The sequence below is a fragment of the Psammomys obesus genome, unplaced genomic scaffold (assembly GCF_907164565.1).
Source record: "Psammomys obesus unplaced genomic scaffold, mPsaObe1.curated_primary_1811, whole genome shotgun sequence".
In the NCBI taxonomy this organism is placed as follows: domain Eukaryota; kingdom Metazoa; phylum Chordata; class Mammalia; order Rodentia; family Muridae; genus Psammomys; species Psammomys obesus.
The window spans coordinates 19,015,276-19,031,431 of NW_026585644.1; the positions used below are offsets into that span (position 1 = coordinate 19,015,276).

Sequence of the window (16,156 nt, forward strand, 5' to 3'; positions counted from 1 at the left end):
CCCGCCCCACCGCGTCCTTCATCTCCACCACCCCACCCCGCGAAGCTACCCCCTACCCCCTCACTTTCCCCCTGAGAATCCCATCTCCCCCATCACATCCCGTCTCCCAGCTCACCCTTGCCTCCCGGTTTCTCCCAGCCCCGCGGCCCTCGTGCCCCCCCCCCCCCCCCCTTCAGTCCTCCCGGATCCCCCCTCGCTGCTCCCCCGCCCCGTCCGGCCCGCCGCGCTCCCGCCCTGGTCCGGCCTGGCTCCCGGCTGCGCGCTCCGGCCCGGGTGCGCGCCATGGGCAGCGGCAGCAGCCGGAGCGGCCGGGTCCCGAGGCGGCGGCGCAGCCCCGACCGGCGCCAGGCGGGCCCGGGAGAGACGGTCTCGGAGGGCGGCACGGCTGAGCAGGCCGGGGCGGCCGCGGCGCCGGAGGAGACCCGCCATGACCCCCGCCCCGCGACGCCCCCCGGCGGCCGAGAGGAGACCCTGCGCCTGCTGGACCAGTTGCTGGCTGAGTCGGAGGCCTGGGGGGCCCAGGAGCCGACCCCGCGGAGCCCCGCCCGGCTCGCGCCCGCGGTGAGTGTGAGCGCCTGTCCCTCCGCTCATCCATCCGCACCCCCAGTGTCTCCCCACCCAGGCCTCCCTCCCTCCTCGGCGCCTCTGTCCCCAACTCACCCTGAGTGCCTGCCCCGGTCCGTCCTGGGGCGTTGTGTCCGTTCCGTACCCCCACCCCTGCATACTCTCACTCTGCCTCCTGGGTGGGTGCCCGCTACTGTCTCTCTTTCGGGGTGACTTACAGAGACAGTCTTAAAGGAGCAAGTACAAGCACTTGGCAGAAGCATCTAGAACTTTTCTTCTGGCCCAGGGCTCGCCTTCCCTTCCCAGCGGGGCTGCATGCAATCCAGCTGCAGCATCTCTGCAACCCAGGTGGGAATTGACCAGCGGGGCCTCCGCCTTGGCCAAGGGGACGCGGTGGAAGGAGGCGATAAGTAGATGCATCACCTGCAAAACAGTGGTTGGAAAACGCCCTGCCGAGTCGGACACTTCCGGATCTTTGGCTGGCCAGGCAATTCCCATATTGCAAGCTATTTTTAAAGATGCTCTGATTCTTTTAGCTTCCTTATTCTCTCTTGCTGAACACTTGTAATAACAACCCCGCTGTTCTAGAAAAATAATGAAAAACCAAAGCTCTGGTTTGGCACGTCTTTGCTGCTGAGAACGGGTCTTAGCGGCTCCTGGCTAGAGAGGAGGCCAAAAGGCAGGAGGCTTCCTTGCCTGCCAGCAGCGGTGGAGGGAAAGTCTTCCTGGGCCTGGATATCAGGCCAGCATCATGGAAAGGCCACTGGGACGGTGGGAAAGCCCCGTGCGGCGCTCTCTCTGTCCCATCCCTCCTCCCCACTGCCCTGTTGGAGTTTATAACAGGACAAATGAGCTTTAGTGAGGACTGAATTATATAATGGGATTCCTCTAAGACTACATCAGCCTGCAGTTATGTAACGCCAACACTGAACAAAACAGTCTAGGGATTTGGGGGAGAGTTTGACAGAGCAAGGAAACAATTTTTCACTGTCATTTTCAAGCTCTTGGGAAACTTCAAAGATTCGGAAATGAATGGATTTTCCCCCTCTATCTTGCTGAGTCTCAGCCTGGAAGAACATCATAGACACAGGAAGTCCCAGACAGGGGGAAGACAAGCCCAAAGTTCAAGTGTAGAAGGCACTGCTGAGAAGTCAGTCTGCGGGTCTACAGGAGCGAGAGACAGGCAAGCTGCAAGGGACCTGGGCAGAGCTGAAGAGTTGAAGAAGAGGGGCTCTGTGCCCAGCGATGCTGGTGGGTAGGGTTAGGTTAGCCGGAGTGTAGGCGGAAAAGGTCTTCAGCATCTCTGTCTTGCTGTGTCAGGGGGTGTAGACTCTATTGAGAATGAGTGGGCATTTGAAGGTGGAAGAGAGCGAGAATTTTGTGTTGTTGGAGAGTTTACTCAACAGCGGGAGGAAGGGGGACTCGGACAGAAGCAAGCCTGGGGCACTGTGATCCACCAGGGCTACTCCTCCTGTCCAGCTGACCAAGTCCTAGACCCAATCGGTAGCAGAGACAGGTGTGAAGAGGTGGGTTTAAGAAATAAATGGTGGTCAGGCAGTGGTGGTGCTCGCCTTTAATCCCATCTCTGGGGAGGCAGAGGCAGGTGGATCTCTGTGAGTTTGAGGCCAGCCTGGACTACAGAATGAGTTCTAGGACAGCCAAGGCTCCACAAACAAAACAAAACAAAACAAAACAAAACAAAAACTGTCTTGAGAAAAAAAGAAGTGTGAAGGCAGAGCAGTGGTTACTCTTGGAGGGGGGGCTCAGGTGTGTTCTCTGTAACATGAATGTTTGTCAGACTAAGGAAGGCATCCCAGAGTCCTAACGGAGTGTTCAGGTCCAGACAGACAGTCAGAAAGTGAGACCCTGCTTTTAAAAACGCTGGACATGCTGGAACTCGGCGTTCAAGCGGATGTGCTATGTAGCTTCCCCGAATCTGTAACCGATTCCCTGGGGGCTCCTCATCTCACGGGACTCACCGCCGAGACAGAAAAGAATCCCACGGTCAAGAATCATCCATGGAAGGAGGCCTTCCTTCAAAATGTTTCAGAGGGTGTCTCCTCAAGCAAAAAGGACCCATTGACTGGGCATGAATACACTATTCCTATTTCTTTCTTAGGAAGGAAAGAAGAAAAAAATTCTTTATATTTATAACCCTCTAACCCTTAGGAAAAGTTTTTTATTTTTCATTTGAAAAATAGTTATTTGTTTTCTGTGCATCAGTGTCTTTACTTGTATGTATGTCTATCTGTGTGAGGGTGTTGGCTCCCCTGGAACTGGAGTTACAGACCATTGTGAGCTGCCATGTGGGTGCTGGGAACTGAACCCAGGACCTCTGAATGAGCAGACAGTGCTCTAAACCACTGAACCATCTCTCCAGCCCTCTCTTTTTTTAAACTTTTGTTTTGTTTTTTTTGAGACAGGGTTTCTCTGTGTAGCCTTGGCTGTCCTGGATTCGCTTTGTAGACCAGGCTGTCCTCGAGCTCAAACTCACAGAGATCCACCTGCCTCTGCTTCCCAGAGTGCTGGGATTACAGGTGTGCACCACCGAGCCTAGCTTCTCTCTCTCTTTCTCTTGTTTTAGATAGGAGAACGTCAAGATTAAGTGAAAACCCCTTCGAGGGCCTTCATTTAAACACTCTTTAAACACTAGGCTAAGCAGGTCCTGCTCAGCAGTGAGGGGCTTGCCTAGCATGTTCAAGGCCTTGCCTCTGAACCTTCACTCCACAAGAAAACAAAACACAAAAAACAGCCACCGTTGATTGGGTACTGATCATGAATATCCCGGAACCATCATCCTGAACATGATGTTACATGGGATATTGTTGTTATTATTATTATTATTTTACTTTTTATTGATTCTTTGTGAATTTCACATCCTGCACCCCAGTCCCACTCATCTCCCTGACGATGTCCATCCTCCACCCTTGGAACCCTCCCCCAAAACAAACATCTTGTCGTTGAAGCTGGAGCATGTCACAACGTGCCGTATAATATACCCCTTTTTCTGAACATCTTTACTTGCAAATGTTCACTGCAATGAGTCCTGGGTCTGGTTCGAGGCCTCTGGCTTCTGCTACACCATCCATGCTGGATCCTCGCCAGACTCCTCTGATATGCTGCTGCTGCCCTGTGTCATGAGATCCTGCAGCTTTGGCTCTGCACCTGCCCCTTCACATGCTCCAGCAGTCCACACATGGGGTAGATGTTAGGGCGACCAGTTCAAAGCCCTGGATCTGGGCCTGGGTGGTAGCTGAGTTGGTCAGCTCACCAGGTCTCCCAGACCCTATACTGGAGGTTATTTAAAGACAAACAAACAAACAAAAAAACCAGTTCTAGAGGGCCAAAGGGATGGCTTGGTGGTTCTGAGTTATTCCTGGCTTTCAGAAGACCTGAGTTGAGTTCCCATCACCCACAACAGGCCACTCACATTTCCCGGAACTCCCTCCAAGGCCGTGGTTTTCAACCCTCCTAATGCTTCAACTCTTTAATATAGTTCCTCATGCTGTGGTAAATCCCAACCATAAAATTATTTCATAACTGTAATTTTGCTACTCTTATGAATTGTAATGTAAATATTTGATACGCAGGATGTTGATATGACGCCTGTGAAAGGGTCATTTGACCCCCAGAGAGGGCGTGACCACAGGTTGAGGACCACGGCTCCCAGGGCTCTGATGCCACCTTCTGGCCTCAGAGGGTACTGTATTCTGCTCAGATCCAGAGACAGGCACAAATAATTTAAAAAATAACATACAGTTTTAACTAATATTTTAATGAGTACTTAAGTATCAGTCATATTAATTCTTTCCATGTTCACCCGTATTTTTACTTTATTTAATTTTTAAAGGCATAATAATTGTATTTATTTATGGAGTACAAGATCAAAAAAGGGCTTAGATTACAGGTGTGTTCCACCGTGCCTAGCAATTCAAACAGTTTTTGAGGCTGGATTTATTTGTTATGTTTTGGCTTTGCCAAATTGAGAGTTATAAGAAAAATTGAAGGTAAGGCTAATCTTATGAACTCTTATCTTATTTATGTGTACCTGTGTGTATGTGTGATTCCATTTTGATTTGTTCTACTTAACCATCTCATAAACATGATTTCCCCATATGGCATTCTTACATATTTTCAGGGATGTGAGATAGTCCATCAGATTCCTGGCCTTTACGTCATGGACTCAACCCCCTCTCCGGGTACTGTTTTGGATTAATTTTTAATCTCATGACCACATGAAGTGCCCAAGGCCAAAATCCTTTCCCAGAGTCACAAGAACTTGAATATCAGTGGTATTATGTGGGATCTTAAAAACTTCAAACTCTGCACAGTGCAAAAACTGAGTAAACCTACAGGTTTGAATTAGTGTTTTTGTTTGTTTGTTTTGTTTTTTTCAAAACAGGGTTTCTCTGTATGACCTTGGCTGTCCTGGACTCACTTTGTAGACCAGGCTGGCCTCAAACTCATCTACCTCTCGTCCCTGAGTGCAGGGATTATGGGCGTACACCACCTCCCCTTTAGTAATTCTGAAGGACAGTCGGTGGTCTCTTCCTGGGTAAAATGAGCCACGTATTACCGATTCATCTATGGAGGGTAGGGTCAGGGAACTGAAGTGTCCCCTCACCTTTTCAGATGTTTGTCACGGTGCCATGCTGGGGAAGGGTCACTGGACCATCGCAGTCTCAGAGTAGGCTGCACTGCTGACATTGGAGAGCACTTTTAGAGAAGCAGTCGGTTCAGAACCCAAACCATTCAGTCAGTGCTTTCAGGGCTGGGTAGCAACGTTACCTTCCTCCTCTGCCTTGTAAACCCAGGTCAGTGGTGACCTAGGGAAGCCACGGAGAGGACTGCTGCCACTGCGAGAGAGGGAAAGAGAGAGAGAGAGAGAGAGAGAGAGAGAGAGAGAGTGGTTTAAATACTCACAAGCCTGTGATGAAGAGGGATACCTTCTCCTGGGCCTGAATGACATCCTGCCTGCCTGCTTTCGAAAAGTTCTGGATTTGCCGTAGCCAAGGGGGAGGGGATGGGGGGAGTCTTGTTGGCTGCCACCAGCCAAGACTTGAGGGTGATGATCATGGCTTTCACTGTTGTAAAATCTTAGAGGAGGAAGCCGTAGAAAGGAGCTCACAGCTGCACAGTAGACTCACCAGAAGGACTTGAAGATGCTGGGCTCAGCAAAAATGAAACAAAGAGGGTTACTCTGTATAGCCTTGGCTGTCCTGGACTCGCTTTGTAAACTAGGCTGGCCTCGAACTCAGAGATTTGCCTGTCTCTGCCTCTTTGAGTGCTGGGATTAAAGGCGTGCACCACTGTGCCCACCAGAAACAATTTTATTTTTATTTTTTTTAAGATTTATTTATTTATTTTATGTATATGAGTGACAGACAAGGGCACCAGATCATTTTATAGAAGGTTGTGAGCCACCATGTGGTTACTGGGAATTGAACTCAGGACCTACGGAAGAGCAAACAGTGCTCTTAACCACTGAGCCATCTCTCCAGCCCCCAGAAACAATTTTAAATGGAAAGAAAACCGAAGGGCAAATCCTCCTCTGCGATCTTGGAGGCAGGATCCTGAAAGATCAACCGTAAGATACTAGGAATAAGATTTTAAGAAGCCAGATGTGCTAGGAGTGGGGAGGCCCAGATGGCCTTGCTCCCTCCATGGGGTCCCAGCTCTGTTAGGGTCCGGAATGAAAGCTCATGTGCCTCACTTGCTATTGGCATCTAGTGGTGGTTATGAAGGGTTGGAGCTCTCTGGGAAGCCACAAGGGACATCTCCCAAGAGGCTACCCCAACCCTGACCGCCAGGCTGGAGGACCAGTGCCCTCTGGCGGTGAAGAGCAGAGCCTGACTGGCAAAATCCTGAAAACTTCCCCCTGGTGGGTTAGGTACTGGAGGTCCCTTGACGCGTTTCTGTCTGTAATGTGTTCAAGTTTCCACAGTAAACAAGCAAACAAGCAAACAAACAAACAAATAAATATTAAAAACCAACCAAGCCAACCAAGCTAGGATTCAGAGGAAGATAATTCGTAAAGAAGGCAACACGTGAGCACTCGGGAGTGAACATGAATGCATCTGACAGCATGGGTGGACCTCACCATCCCTGCGCCCAGGGGAAGGTGCCAGGTGGCAAGGAGCACACGCTGAGTGCTGGGGGAGGGGCATGGAAGGAGGGCGGAAGCAGGAGCAGGGGTGAGGACATGCCTGTGTATGAGGGAGTCGCTGCGACATTGCTTATGCCCCCGGGTGTGAATGCATATCTACCCGTGTCCATTCAGAATGAATGAAGTCGTGTTCTTCAACCATCTGCAGTGTCGGATATCAATTGTATATATACTAGATTTGTGCACAGGTACACATTATACACACAAAGCTGCTCAATAGCAGGATGCATTTGGAAAAGTGAAGTAGGCAGTAAATAGTAGCCTTTGAAACCTTACACACAGGTGTACACATATATACGTATATATATATATATATATATAATGCACCCTTACAAATAAACATACACACTTGTAAGAGTCAAAGGAGACTCTTAGAGTCTTAGAGTCAGAGAGAGGAGTCCTTTTCAGCTCCTCAGGTTTTCTGTTTCTTGCATGGCTGTGCCGCTTTTCTAACGACTTCCTGGGATGATGAGGGGAGGTATGCCTTCTCCTACCCCAGGGTGGACACTGACAAACACACACACACCTTGACCTTAGCACAGTCCCCAAGGCCCCAGCGCGGGCTCTGGTTGGTCCAGATGTGAGTGTGAGCAGCTGGTAGCCGGCATCCAGTGGGCTGGAGCAGGAGGCTCCAAGCTCCTGGCTTTGTCAGGCTGCGTGTTCCAGGAGGGAGCTAATGCACTTCCCATCTGTGAAGGCCAAGTTCAAGGTTTAAACAAACTGGCAGGAGAAAGTGCCATGTATGAAAGCACAGGCACAGAGAGACAGAGGTGGACACTGTACAGATGGGACAAGTGGAAGCCATGAGGGAAACAGCCAGAGCGTGCTTCTTCTGCTCCCACTTCTAAGGGCACAGTTCTCCTGGCGATAGGGTTTTGTTCCAGCTGCCTCCGGGGAAGGTTGTGACCCCATTATCATCAAGCACATATTTCTCTGAGAGGCCAGGTCCAGGGGTGGATGTTGATGCTGGAATCCATCTTGGAGCTTGTCACCTGCCTCCTCATAGAAACCATAACAAACCTTAAATTCCTAATGCGAGGAGAAGACTTAGAGCAGATGACAGCAAAAGCTGACTCCAACAGAAACAGAACTGAAGAAATAGGTGTCCACGCAAGAGGACTTCATTGGAGGGAAAAAACAAAAACAAAAATGGCTGCAGGATGGTTAAGTAAAACTTACTGAAAGCTCTAGGGAGGCAGACTGGTGTGAATGTGAGAAAGAAACCTCCTGAACACCCGGAAGGATGGACTTTCAGCAGAAGGTGAGGCCCAGATTAAAGGTGTTTCTTCCCCGGTCTACAGAGCTAGTTCTAGGACAGCCAAGCCTACACGAAGAAACCTGTTGTCATTGAAAAACTAAAACAACAAAAAAGGTGTGTCTTCTCGACTCAAGATCCAGATCAAAGGCAGCACAAGATCCAGATCAAAGGTCCAGACGGAAAGTGGATTGGCCCACTTCAAACCAAGCAAAAAAGTCTCTCACGGGTGTGCCCTCCATTTCTGGACTGTAGTTCTTTCTAGATGTAGTCAGGTTGACAACCAAAAGTAGCCATCACAACCACTGAGCCACCAACCCCTAGCTAGATGTAAAAAAGAAAACCCAAATGATTTAAAATATCCTTCCTGGAGGCTTTGAGAAGGTCAGTGAGCAGAGTGCCTGCTGTGCGAACAGGGGACCTGAGTTCGGATCCCCAGCGTCCATGTAAAATCCGGGTATGGTGACACGCACCTAGAACTTAATTCTCTAGTGACTGAGACGGGGGTCCTGGAGCTCAGTGGCCTGCTAGTTATCGGCTCTTTGAGCTCTGGGTTTAGGGAGAGACCCTTGACTTCAGCCTGTCCTGTCCCTGGAGGCACACACATGCCGCATACACACTGCACCCCTATCCACACACGTACACATGTACACACACACACATTTCCCCCAGAAAAGGTAAGGGTTGATACACTGAATATCTGAATGGTTTTTTTAGTTTATTCTGATGGATTCTAGAAATAGAGTTATGAATTCACAACAGCTCTCACGTCCTTGGCGCTTTCTGACTGTCTCCAGGCCACCACTGAGCAGCCTACTGCTCTCTTACCCACCTCATTCTTAACTCCAGGGGACCAGTCTTTACCTGAGCCTTTGGCCCTAGACATTTTTTAGGGTCCCCCCCCCTTATCTTTGTATCACTGTTCCTTCAAGCTGTTACAACAAAATGCTTTAGGCTAGGTTATTAAGCAACGTAAGTATTGCTCACAGTTGCTTTTCTAAAGATATTGTTTTAGTTGTTTAAATAAACATACAAATATATACTGAGACAGGTTCTCTCTCTCTTTTTTTAAAAAAAGATTTTATCTATTATGTATACAATGTTTTGTCTGTATGTACACCTGCATGCCAGAAGAGGGCACTAGATCTCATCATAGATCTGTGAGCCACTATGTAGTTGCTGGGAACTGAACTCAGGACCTCTAGGAACAGTAGCCAGGTGCCCGTAACCCCTGAGCCATCTCCCCAGCCCCCAAGTTCTTCTTCTTAAGCCAAGGCTGGCTTGAAAATTAAAGCATTCCTCCTGCCTCAGCCTCCAAATGCTGGGATTACAGGTGTGTGCCCAGGTTAAACGTGAATCCTTAATGAATACTTGCTGAAGGGAGGGCACAAGGCTCTTGAGGGTGGGTGAGATTATCCTGGAGGTGGGAACTCGATGGTCTCAGGCTAGGAACATTGGGACACTGATGTCTGGAGGTGAGAGACAGAATGCACCCATAACAGGTAGTAGGTGGGAAGCAATGAGATATGACCTCAGCACCGCTGTTTCCTTTATTATTTGTTTGTTTCTCTATCTATGCGTTTTATAAGTCTCTCCCACAGCCTCAGTTTTCTTGACTGCAAAATGGGTAACTGGGGCTCCAGAGCTGGAGGGAGGCTTCCCCATTCTCATGTTTATAGACCCTGTGTTAAACATGGTGGCTGTTGTCTCTCCCATAAAGCTGGGGTGTTAATCCATTACACTGTTAACAATTCTTTTGATGCTTTTTCCTGTCTTCCTCCTCAAGGTGTCCCCTGAAAACAAGATTAAGGACAACCCTGAAGACCACTGTGCCTCTGAGTAAGTATAGGGAGGAGATCCATGTCCTCTGGAAGCCTGAAGTGCTTCAGCTCCAGCTGCTTAGAGTCCTCCAATCCCCACCTTCTCACAAGACAGAGAGGCCCTCAGCGTGGAGAGCTGCGCCCTCAAGCGGAGCCAGGGGCGCTGCAGAGCCTAGTCATGGTAGCTCTGACCTGCCTTCCTGGCTTGCTTGCTTGCTCCCTCCCTTCCCCCTTTCTTTCCTCCTAAATGACCTGGTTTCTCCGTGGCCATTCTAGACTCTTCAGGGCCATTCTAGACTGTTCAGATATACTCAGGTGCCCTGCTATATCCAGTGTTTTTTATCTGTAAGGCTGTCCTTTGCTGTAAGGACTTGCTTCACAGCCTAGATGGTGACATTACCACCTGTTGCTCCAAAACAGTCATCAGGAAAATGCACTTAAAACTCCTGATGTCAGGTTGGTCTCTCAGCAGTGGGGAGGCAGAGGCAGGGGGGCAGGGGGGCAGAGGGGCAGAGGCAGAGACAGTTTCAAGCCAGCCTGGTCTATATAGCAGGTTCCAGGCTAGCCAGGGCTACACAATGAGACACCGTTTGAAACAAGCAAACAAACCATAACATTAACAAACCTTACCCCAAACTCTGCAAGTGATGTCTGGGGGCCCTGGACTCTTCCTTTAAAACTCCTCAGGGGGCTGGGAATGCAGTCCAGCAACAGAGTGCTTGCCTTGCATGTGCAATGCTACAGAGATAAAATGGGGGAGGCAGCCAGCCACCTCGATAGGTAAACACACTTGCCACCAAGTCTGACAACCTAAGTTCAGTCTCCAGAGCCCACACGATGGAAGGGAAGAACCTAACCTCTGGCCGCTGTCCTCTGTGCACGCCATGGTACCAGCGCATACACACATATGCACATACCCACACGAACACTGGTCAGTAGAGGCTCCCGAGGGATGAGCAGGAAGGGAAGCCACTTCCATTGTTCCAGGCCTGCAAGGCTGCAAACCGCTCACAAGCAGCTGTTCCTGGGCAGCCCCTCCTAAGTGTTCATCTCTGTACTAGACACAGGTCTGTCTTGGGATGCAGTCCTTCCTTCTTACAGAGACTGGGGCAAGGGACACAACTGGTCTAGGGACCCACGGCTACTGTGCATCAAAGCTGGCTGAGATCTGCCCTCCTCCAAGGCATTTGGATGCTCCCCTTTGCCCCGTAGACACTGTAGGAAAGGCAAATGCTTTGGCAGCAGGCAGATCTGCAAGCAGATATACCCCCATCCTGGATGCTCTTCTTGGAGGGTCAGCCAGGAACCTCGGTGGGCCTTGTCCTGCCTCACCCCCATTGCAGGTCTTGGTGGATAAAGTCAGAGCATGAGGGTAGATATGAGTGGAGATGATCTTGTCTTTGTGTTGGGTAGGGAAGACTGGGATGTCTCCAGAGCAGAGGTTTTTGCTTTGGATGTTAGGATGGACCACTTAAAGACCACTGTGATTGCAGAGGAGATGGGGCTTTGAAGGTGCTATCCACTTTTGTCTGTGTTTCTCACCCACAGAGGCTCAGACAGCAGCCACAAGAGACCCGAGGCCATCTCCTATGATTACTCCGAAGAGGAGCTGATGGCGAGCATCGAGCAGGAGTACTGCCGCTGAGTTGATCAGCCCTGGCCACCACTGACCAGTCCTTGCAGGCCTGTGAGCTGGGCTAGAGTCAAAGGGTACCTTTCCCGACCTGTGACCCAGCCAGAGGGGAATCGCTTCTAGAATACAGCTATCTTTCCAAACTGATCTTTTTAAGATTCATAGTCAGAGTCCTGCCGCTGGCCCGGCAGACCAAGACTAAGGGCAAGCAGGTACCAGGCAGGCCGCAGGAGTGTGGGCACTTCCTCTCACTCTGAGGGGGAGCCTGGCTGGGCGGTTCCACCGGATTCTGAACCTCCTGTCCTTTCTACTTACTCATATTTCAGGTGGGGAAGGGTCAACCCCTCTTGGCACCTGTGCCACGGGCTTCTAGAAGGCTCCACCAAGTTATGTTCTTAGTCTCCACACTAAGACTTCTCCAGAGGGACGCAGTTAACTCCATATATGTCAGTTTCCACGTGCACACAAAGGGCAGGCAGATCCTGAGCGTGCAGGACTAGGCGAGTCCCGAGACTGCATTTCTAACAGCAAGGAGCTGCAGCTGCCAGGACTCAGGGCCTGAGTCTTGGACTTTCCCTTGGCTTCTCTCTTCCTCGTGCTGAAGGCTCCTCCGCACCACAGCACAGCAGCCTCCCCTGCTTGGATGTGGGAGGAAGAGAGAGGGCCACAGACTGCGGTGGTATCCCAAGGTCACATTAGCTTGTTCTCACTTTCCTCTTTGGGCCTGTTTCTCTCTGGGGGAGAATCCCAGAGGTTCCCTTTCAAGCCCTATCAGTCTGGCAGCGCTATCTTCTAGTCCTGCCATCTCCCAGCTGCCATTGTGCTTTACCCATCCTGCACTGGAGCAGAGAGAGCGAGCCCACATCTGGACAGGGTTTCATGGCAACTGCTTTCGTTTCCCTTTTGGCTGGCAGGCTGCTTGACGCCATGACCCTTTTTTCCTCCTCCCTGCTTAGGTGGAAGGCAGTCAGGCTGGCTGACGCCATGACCCTCTTTTCCTCCTCCCTGCTTGGGTGAAAGGCAGTCACAATAATGATGCCAAATTTCAAACGTTCCCAGTCAACCAATTGGGAAATATAGAGAGCCTGTGGGGAGGAGGGAAGGCCTGTGAGGGTCCTGTACGGCCTGGGTCTTGCTCAGGAAGCACCCGAACAGCTGGCAGAAAGGGCTCACGGATCTCTGAGTGGCACAAGCCTACACCTCAGCAAACCTCAGGCCAATGCTGCAGGGTTATCGAGAGCTTAAGGCCTGGCCTGTGTAGTGAGAGTCTGTGTCTGAAAAGGGAATGAGGAAACGGTGGCAGCTTTTGCTGAGGTCAGAGGTCTCAGCTTATGCTGCATCCCTGCCACCCGACCAAGACAGAGGCCTCCCTCAGCACCCTCCCTCACCTGAGAACAGCCCACGAGTCCTCACAGCACAACCAGGAGAATCTCAGGAACCAAGGAGGAAGGGTCCCTGGGACCATCCCCACATCCACATCCATTCGCTGTCACCTGCGAATGATTCCATGAACTCGTATGACTCGACAAACGTGCCTGTGCGTTCGCAGCTGGGAGACTTGTGTTACTTTCAGAGCCCACAGCCACGGGGTGTCTACCAATCAGCTGAGCGCTGGGCCAAAACCTCCCGAGCTGGCGACTGTCTCACCGAAGCTCAAAGCACTGCTTTTAATATAGGAAAATGAAAGCTGTTTCTATTTTAATAACACAAATATTGCAAATGCTTATTTTAAAAGAGGTTAAAAATATTATGTTTTTACCCAAGGATGGATGAGGCTTTGAATTTGATGGTGTAAATGTTTACAGCTTTATGTGTTGTGTTCGAAGAGGCACATTCATCTGATTAAGAGAAAGATAGGGGATAAAAAGAAAGCCAGGAGCTGTGCATTTCCTGGGAATCCCTTAATAAGATCAAGGTGCTAAGACAGACAAACAAACAAAGAAAATTGCACAGTAGTTAATGCTCATCAATTTGAAGATGAGTGCAAGCCACTGCCATTGTTCTCAGATCTAAAAAAAAAAAGGCCTGAATTCCAGAAAAGAACCTACTGAGCAGTGGCTCGACAGACCAAGTGTGTGCCAACTGGTGAGCTGTGGTCCTGGGAAAGTCAGGCTCTGGAGAGGCTGGTCCTGTAAGAGATGGGGCTGGGTACCACTGCCGCCCATGGGAGCCCTTCCTGCACCGCCCAGGTGCAAGGTTCCCACCCATGTCCCATACTGCACAGCCGCTTCGTGGTTGGCTATCCATGTTGTTTTCCCAGCCATGTGCCCAGCTCTAAGCAGTGTGGGATCGAAGCCCAGCCACAGCATGAGCTGACCCTGGTTCCCATGAGGGAAAGTCTAAGTAAGTACCGATGGCCACTGGCTCTGCAGCAGATCTCCCCCAGATGTGTGAATGCTGTGGTTGAGGAAACCTGAGCCCTTGTGGTCAGAAATCACAGGTAGGCTGTGTGGACCCAGGAGTGGAGCTTTGAGAAGCTCCCAGACCTCTGCTCATGGGGTTTTGGGCCAGCTTGGCATGGACTACTCCTACCAGCATGGATGGCAAAACTGCCTGGGACAAGTTCTTAGCATCCTCTTTTTTCATGTTCCAAAACCCCAGAGCTACTTCATTTCCTGGAATGATGCCCAGGACCTTGTCTAGGAGTCCCTCCCTGATAGGTTCTGAGATTCATAAATAGAGGTCACTGTCCTCCTGGCAGAGTTTCCCTCCTCCCTGGGTTGTAATCTGGCGACCAGGAGTCTATCAGCAGTAGCCAGGCCAGCTGTTGAGTATTTTTCCTCCTGTCAAGAGTTGGGCAGAGCTTTGTGTAGTTGTGCACACCTTTAAATCCCAGCACTCTAGAGGCAGAGGCAGGTGGATCTCTGATTTACAGAGCAAGCTCCAGGATAGCCAGAGCTACACAGAGAAACCCTGTTCCAAAAACAAAGAGTTGGGGAGAAATAAAATGTAATGATTTTTTCTTTCAGGGCCAAGGAGATGGCTCGGCCGCCAAGCCTGACAACTTGAGTTCCATGCCTAGGGCCCAATGGTAGGAGGGAAAGAACCAACTCCTGAAGGCTGTCATCTGACTCCCACATGCATGGACGTCATGGCATGCATGCACCCACACCACATACACTCTCTCTCCTGCCTCTCTTTCCCTGGGGCTCAGATAGGAACGGTTTTCCGACTTCTGTCTTTCAGAAGACGAATGGTGGGGGCTCTTTCACAGAAGGGGTTCCTAAATCTAATCTTCCAGAGTCGTATGAAGACTGTGTGTAGTTAGTCACTGGACACAGTCAGGAAGGTGTTCTTGGGTGATTCTGAGCATCAAGAGCATAAACCACATCTTATTTTGAAGTATTTTATTACATTTTAATTTACTTTGTGTGCACACACACGCATGTGATTGTGTATCTGCGTGGGCAGTACATGGGTGCTCATGCTGTGGTGCATATGCGGAAGTCAGAGGACAATTTGCAGGAGCTGGTTCTCTTTCCACCATGTGGATTCTAGCAAGCAAACTGGTCCCCCAGGCTTGGTGATGGGCGCCTTTACCTAGTGAGCCGTCCTGCTGGCCTATAAATCACACATTAGACTCTGATAGGAAGGAAGCTCCATAATTAGGCCTTTTTTGGGGTTTGGCCTGGACCTTAGAGCAAACAGACTGAATCCCAGCACTGAGGAGGCAGAGGCAGGCAGATCTCTGAGTTCAACCTAGCCTGGTCTACAGAGTGCATTCCAGGGCAGCCAGGGCTACACAGAGGAACCCTTTGCAGTGCTGGCAAGGAAGAACTGTCTTTTCGAGGGCGTGGAGCCCTAGGAAAGACAAGCACTGGAGCCCCCAGAGGTAGTTGGTCCATGGCTTGTGGAACCTCAGGATGAGGCTCCACAGCAGACTGGAAGGGTGGGCCCTAAAACTGCACATCGAGAACCAGAAGCAACTGTGTGTGGTTGCTTGTGGTCCTACGGGCACTGGGTTGACTTCCCAAGGCCAGTTTCAACTCTCCACAGTGACACTGTGTGGTCATGAGAAGCAGTGGCAGCCTGGACATCAGCTCTGGCCCTGGGAGAGTCTGCAGTCCAGCTGGGGTAGCAGAGCATCCCACCCTTTCAGTGCACCGCCCCCACCAGAGGTTATGCTAACTCTTCGTGAAGGAGACTTGGAACAAGGGAAGGAGGGAGGGCAGCCCCTTTTCCATCAGCTGCCAGGAGAGCATCTGGGTGGGTGTGGAGAGTAAAACCCTGTTGATTCTTTCAGTTAATACCACACAGATGCAGGCTCTGTGCAGCCAGGTCCTGGATGAGTAAAACAAGAGAGGTGAGGTGGGTTATGTGTCCAAGAGGCATGGAGCAAGTCTTGACTGCTCACTAGGAAGGGTGGCTGCTGGACTCACACCCAGATGACCTAAGGTCAGTCTGTGTCTACAAGAGCCCAGGAGCAACAGGAGAGGCCTCAGCCTGCTCCCTAGCACATAGTCTCCAGGGCCTTGGCACCCATGTCTCCTGCCTCCCAAGGTTACTGTGGAGCCCTGAACGACGAATGTTCTGCATTGCACAGTCCAGCCAAGAAGTGGGGAGGGAGGACACACAGGGAATCTCGTCCTGACCCTCTGTGGACGGTTGGTACCCCTGGTGATAGATGCGAGTCTCTACCAGTCCGTCAGGCAAAAGCGGAGGAGCTGACTGCTGCTATTTTAATGTTGAAACTGCTACAACTTGGCAATCCTTATGGG

At 50.6% G+C, this 16,156-nt stretch overlaps 1 protein-coding gene across 1 annotated transcript; it reads left to right on the forward strand.

Annotated features, from left to right (window-relative positions):
* Positions 1 to 214: 214 nt before the first annotated feature.
* On the forward strand, positions 215 to 11,585 carry Cys1 (cystin 1). The gene is made up of 3 exons (XM_055625205.1): positions 215 to 561; positions 9,772 to 9,824; positions 11,354 to 11,585. The coding sequence occupies exons 1-3, from the start codon at positions 283 to 285 to the stop codon at positions 11,448 to 11,450; spliced, it is 429 nt and encodes a 142-aa protein (XP_055481180.1). The 5' UTR covers positions 215 to 282; the 3' UTR covers positions 11,451 to 11,585.
* The last annotated feature ends 4,571 nt before the right edge of the window (positions 11,586 to 16,156 follow it).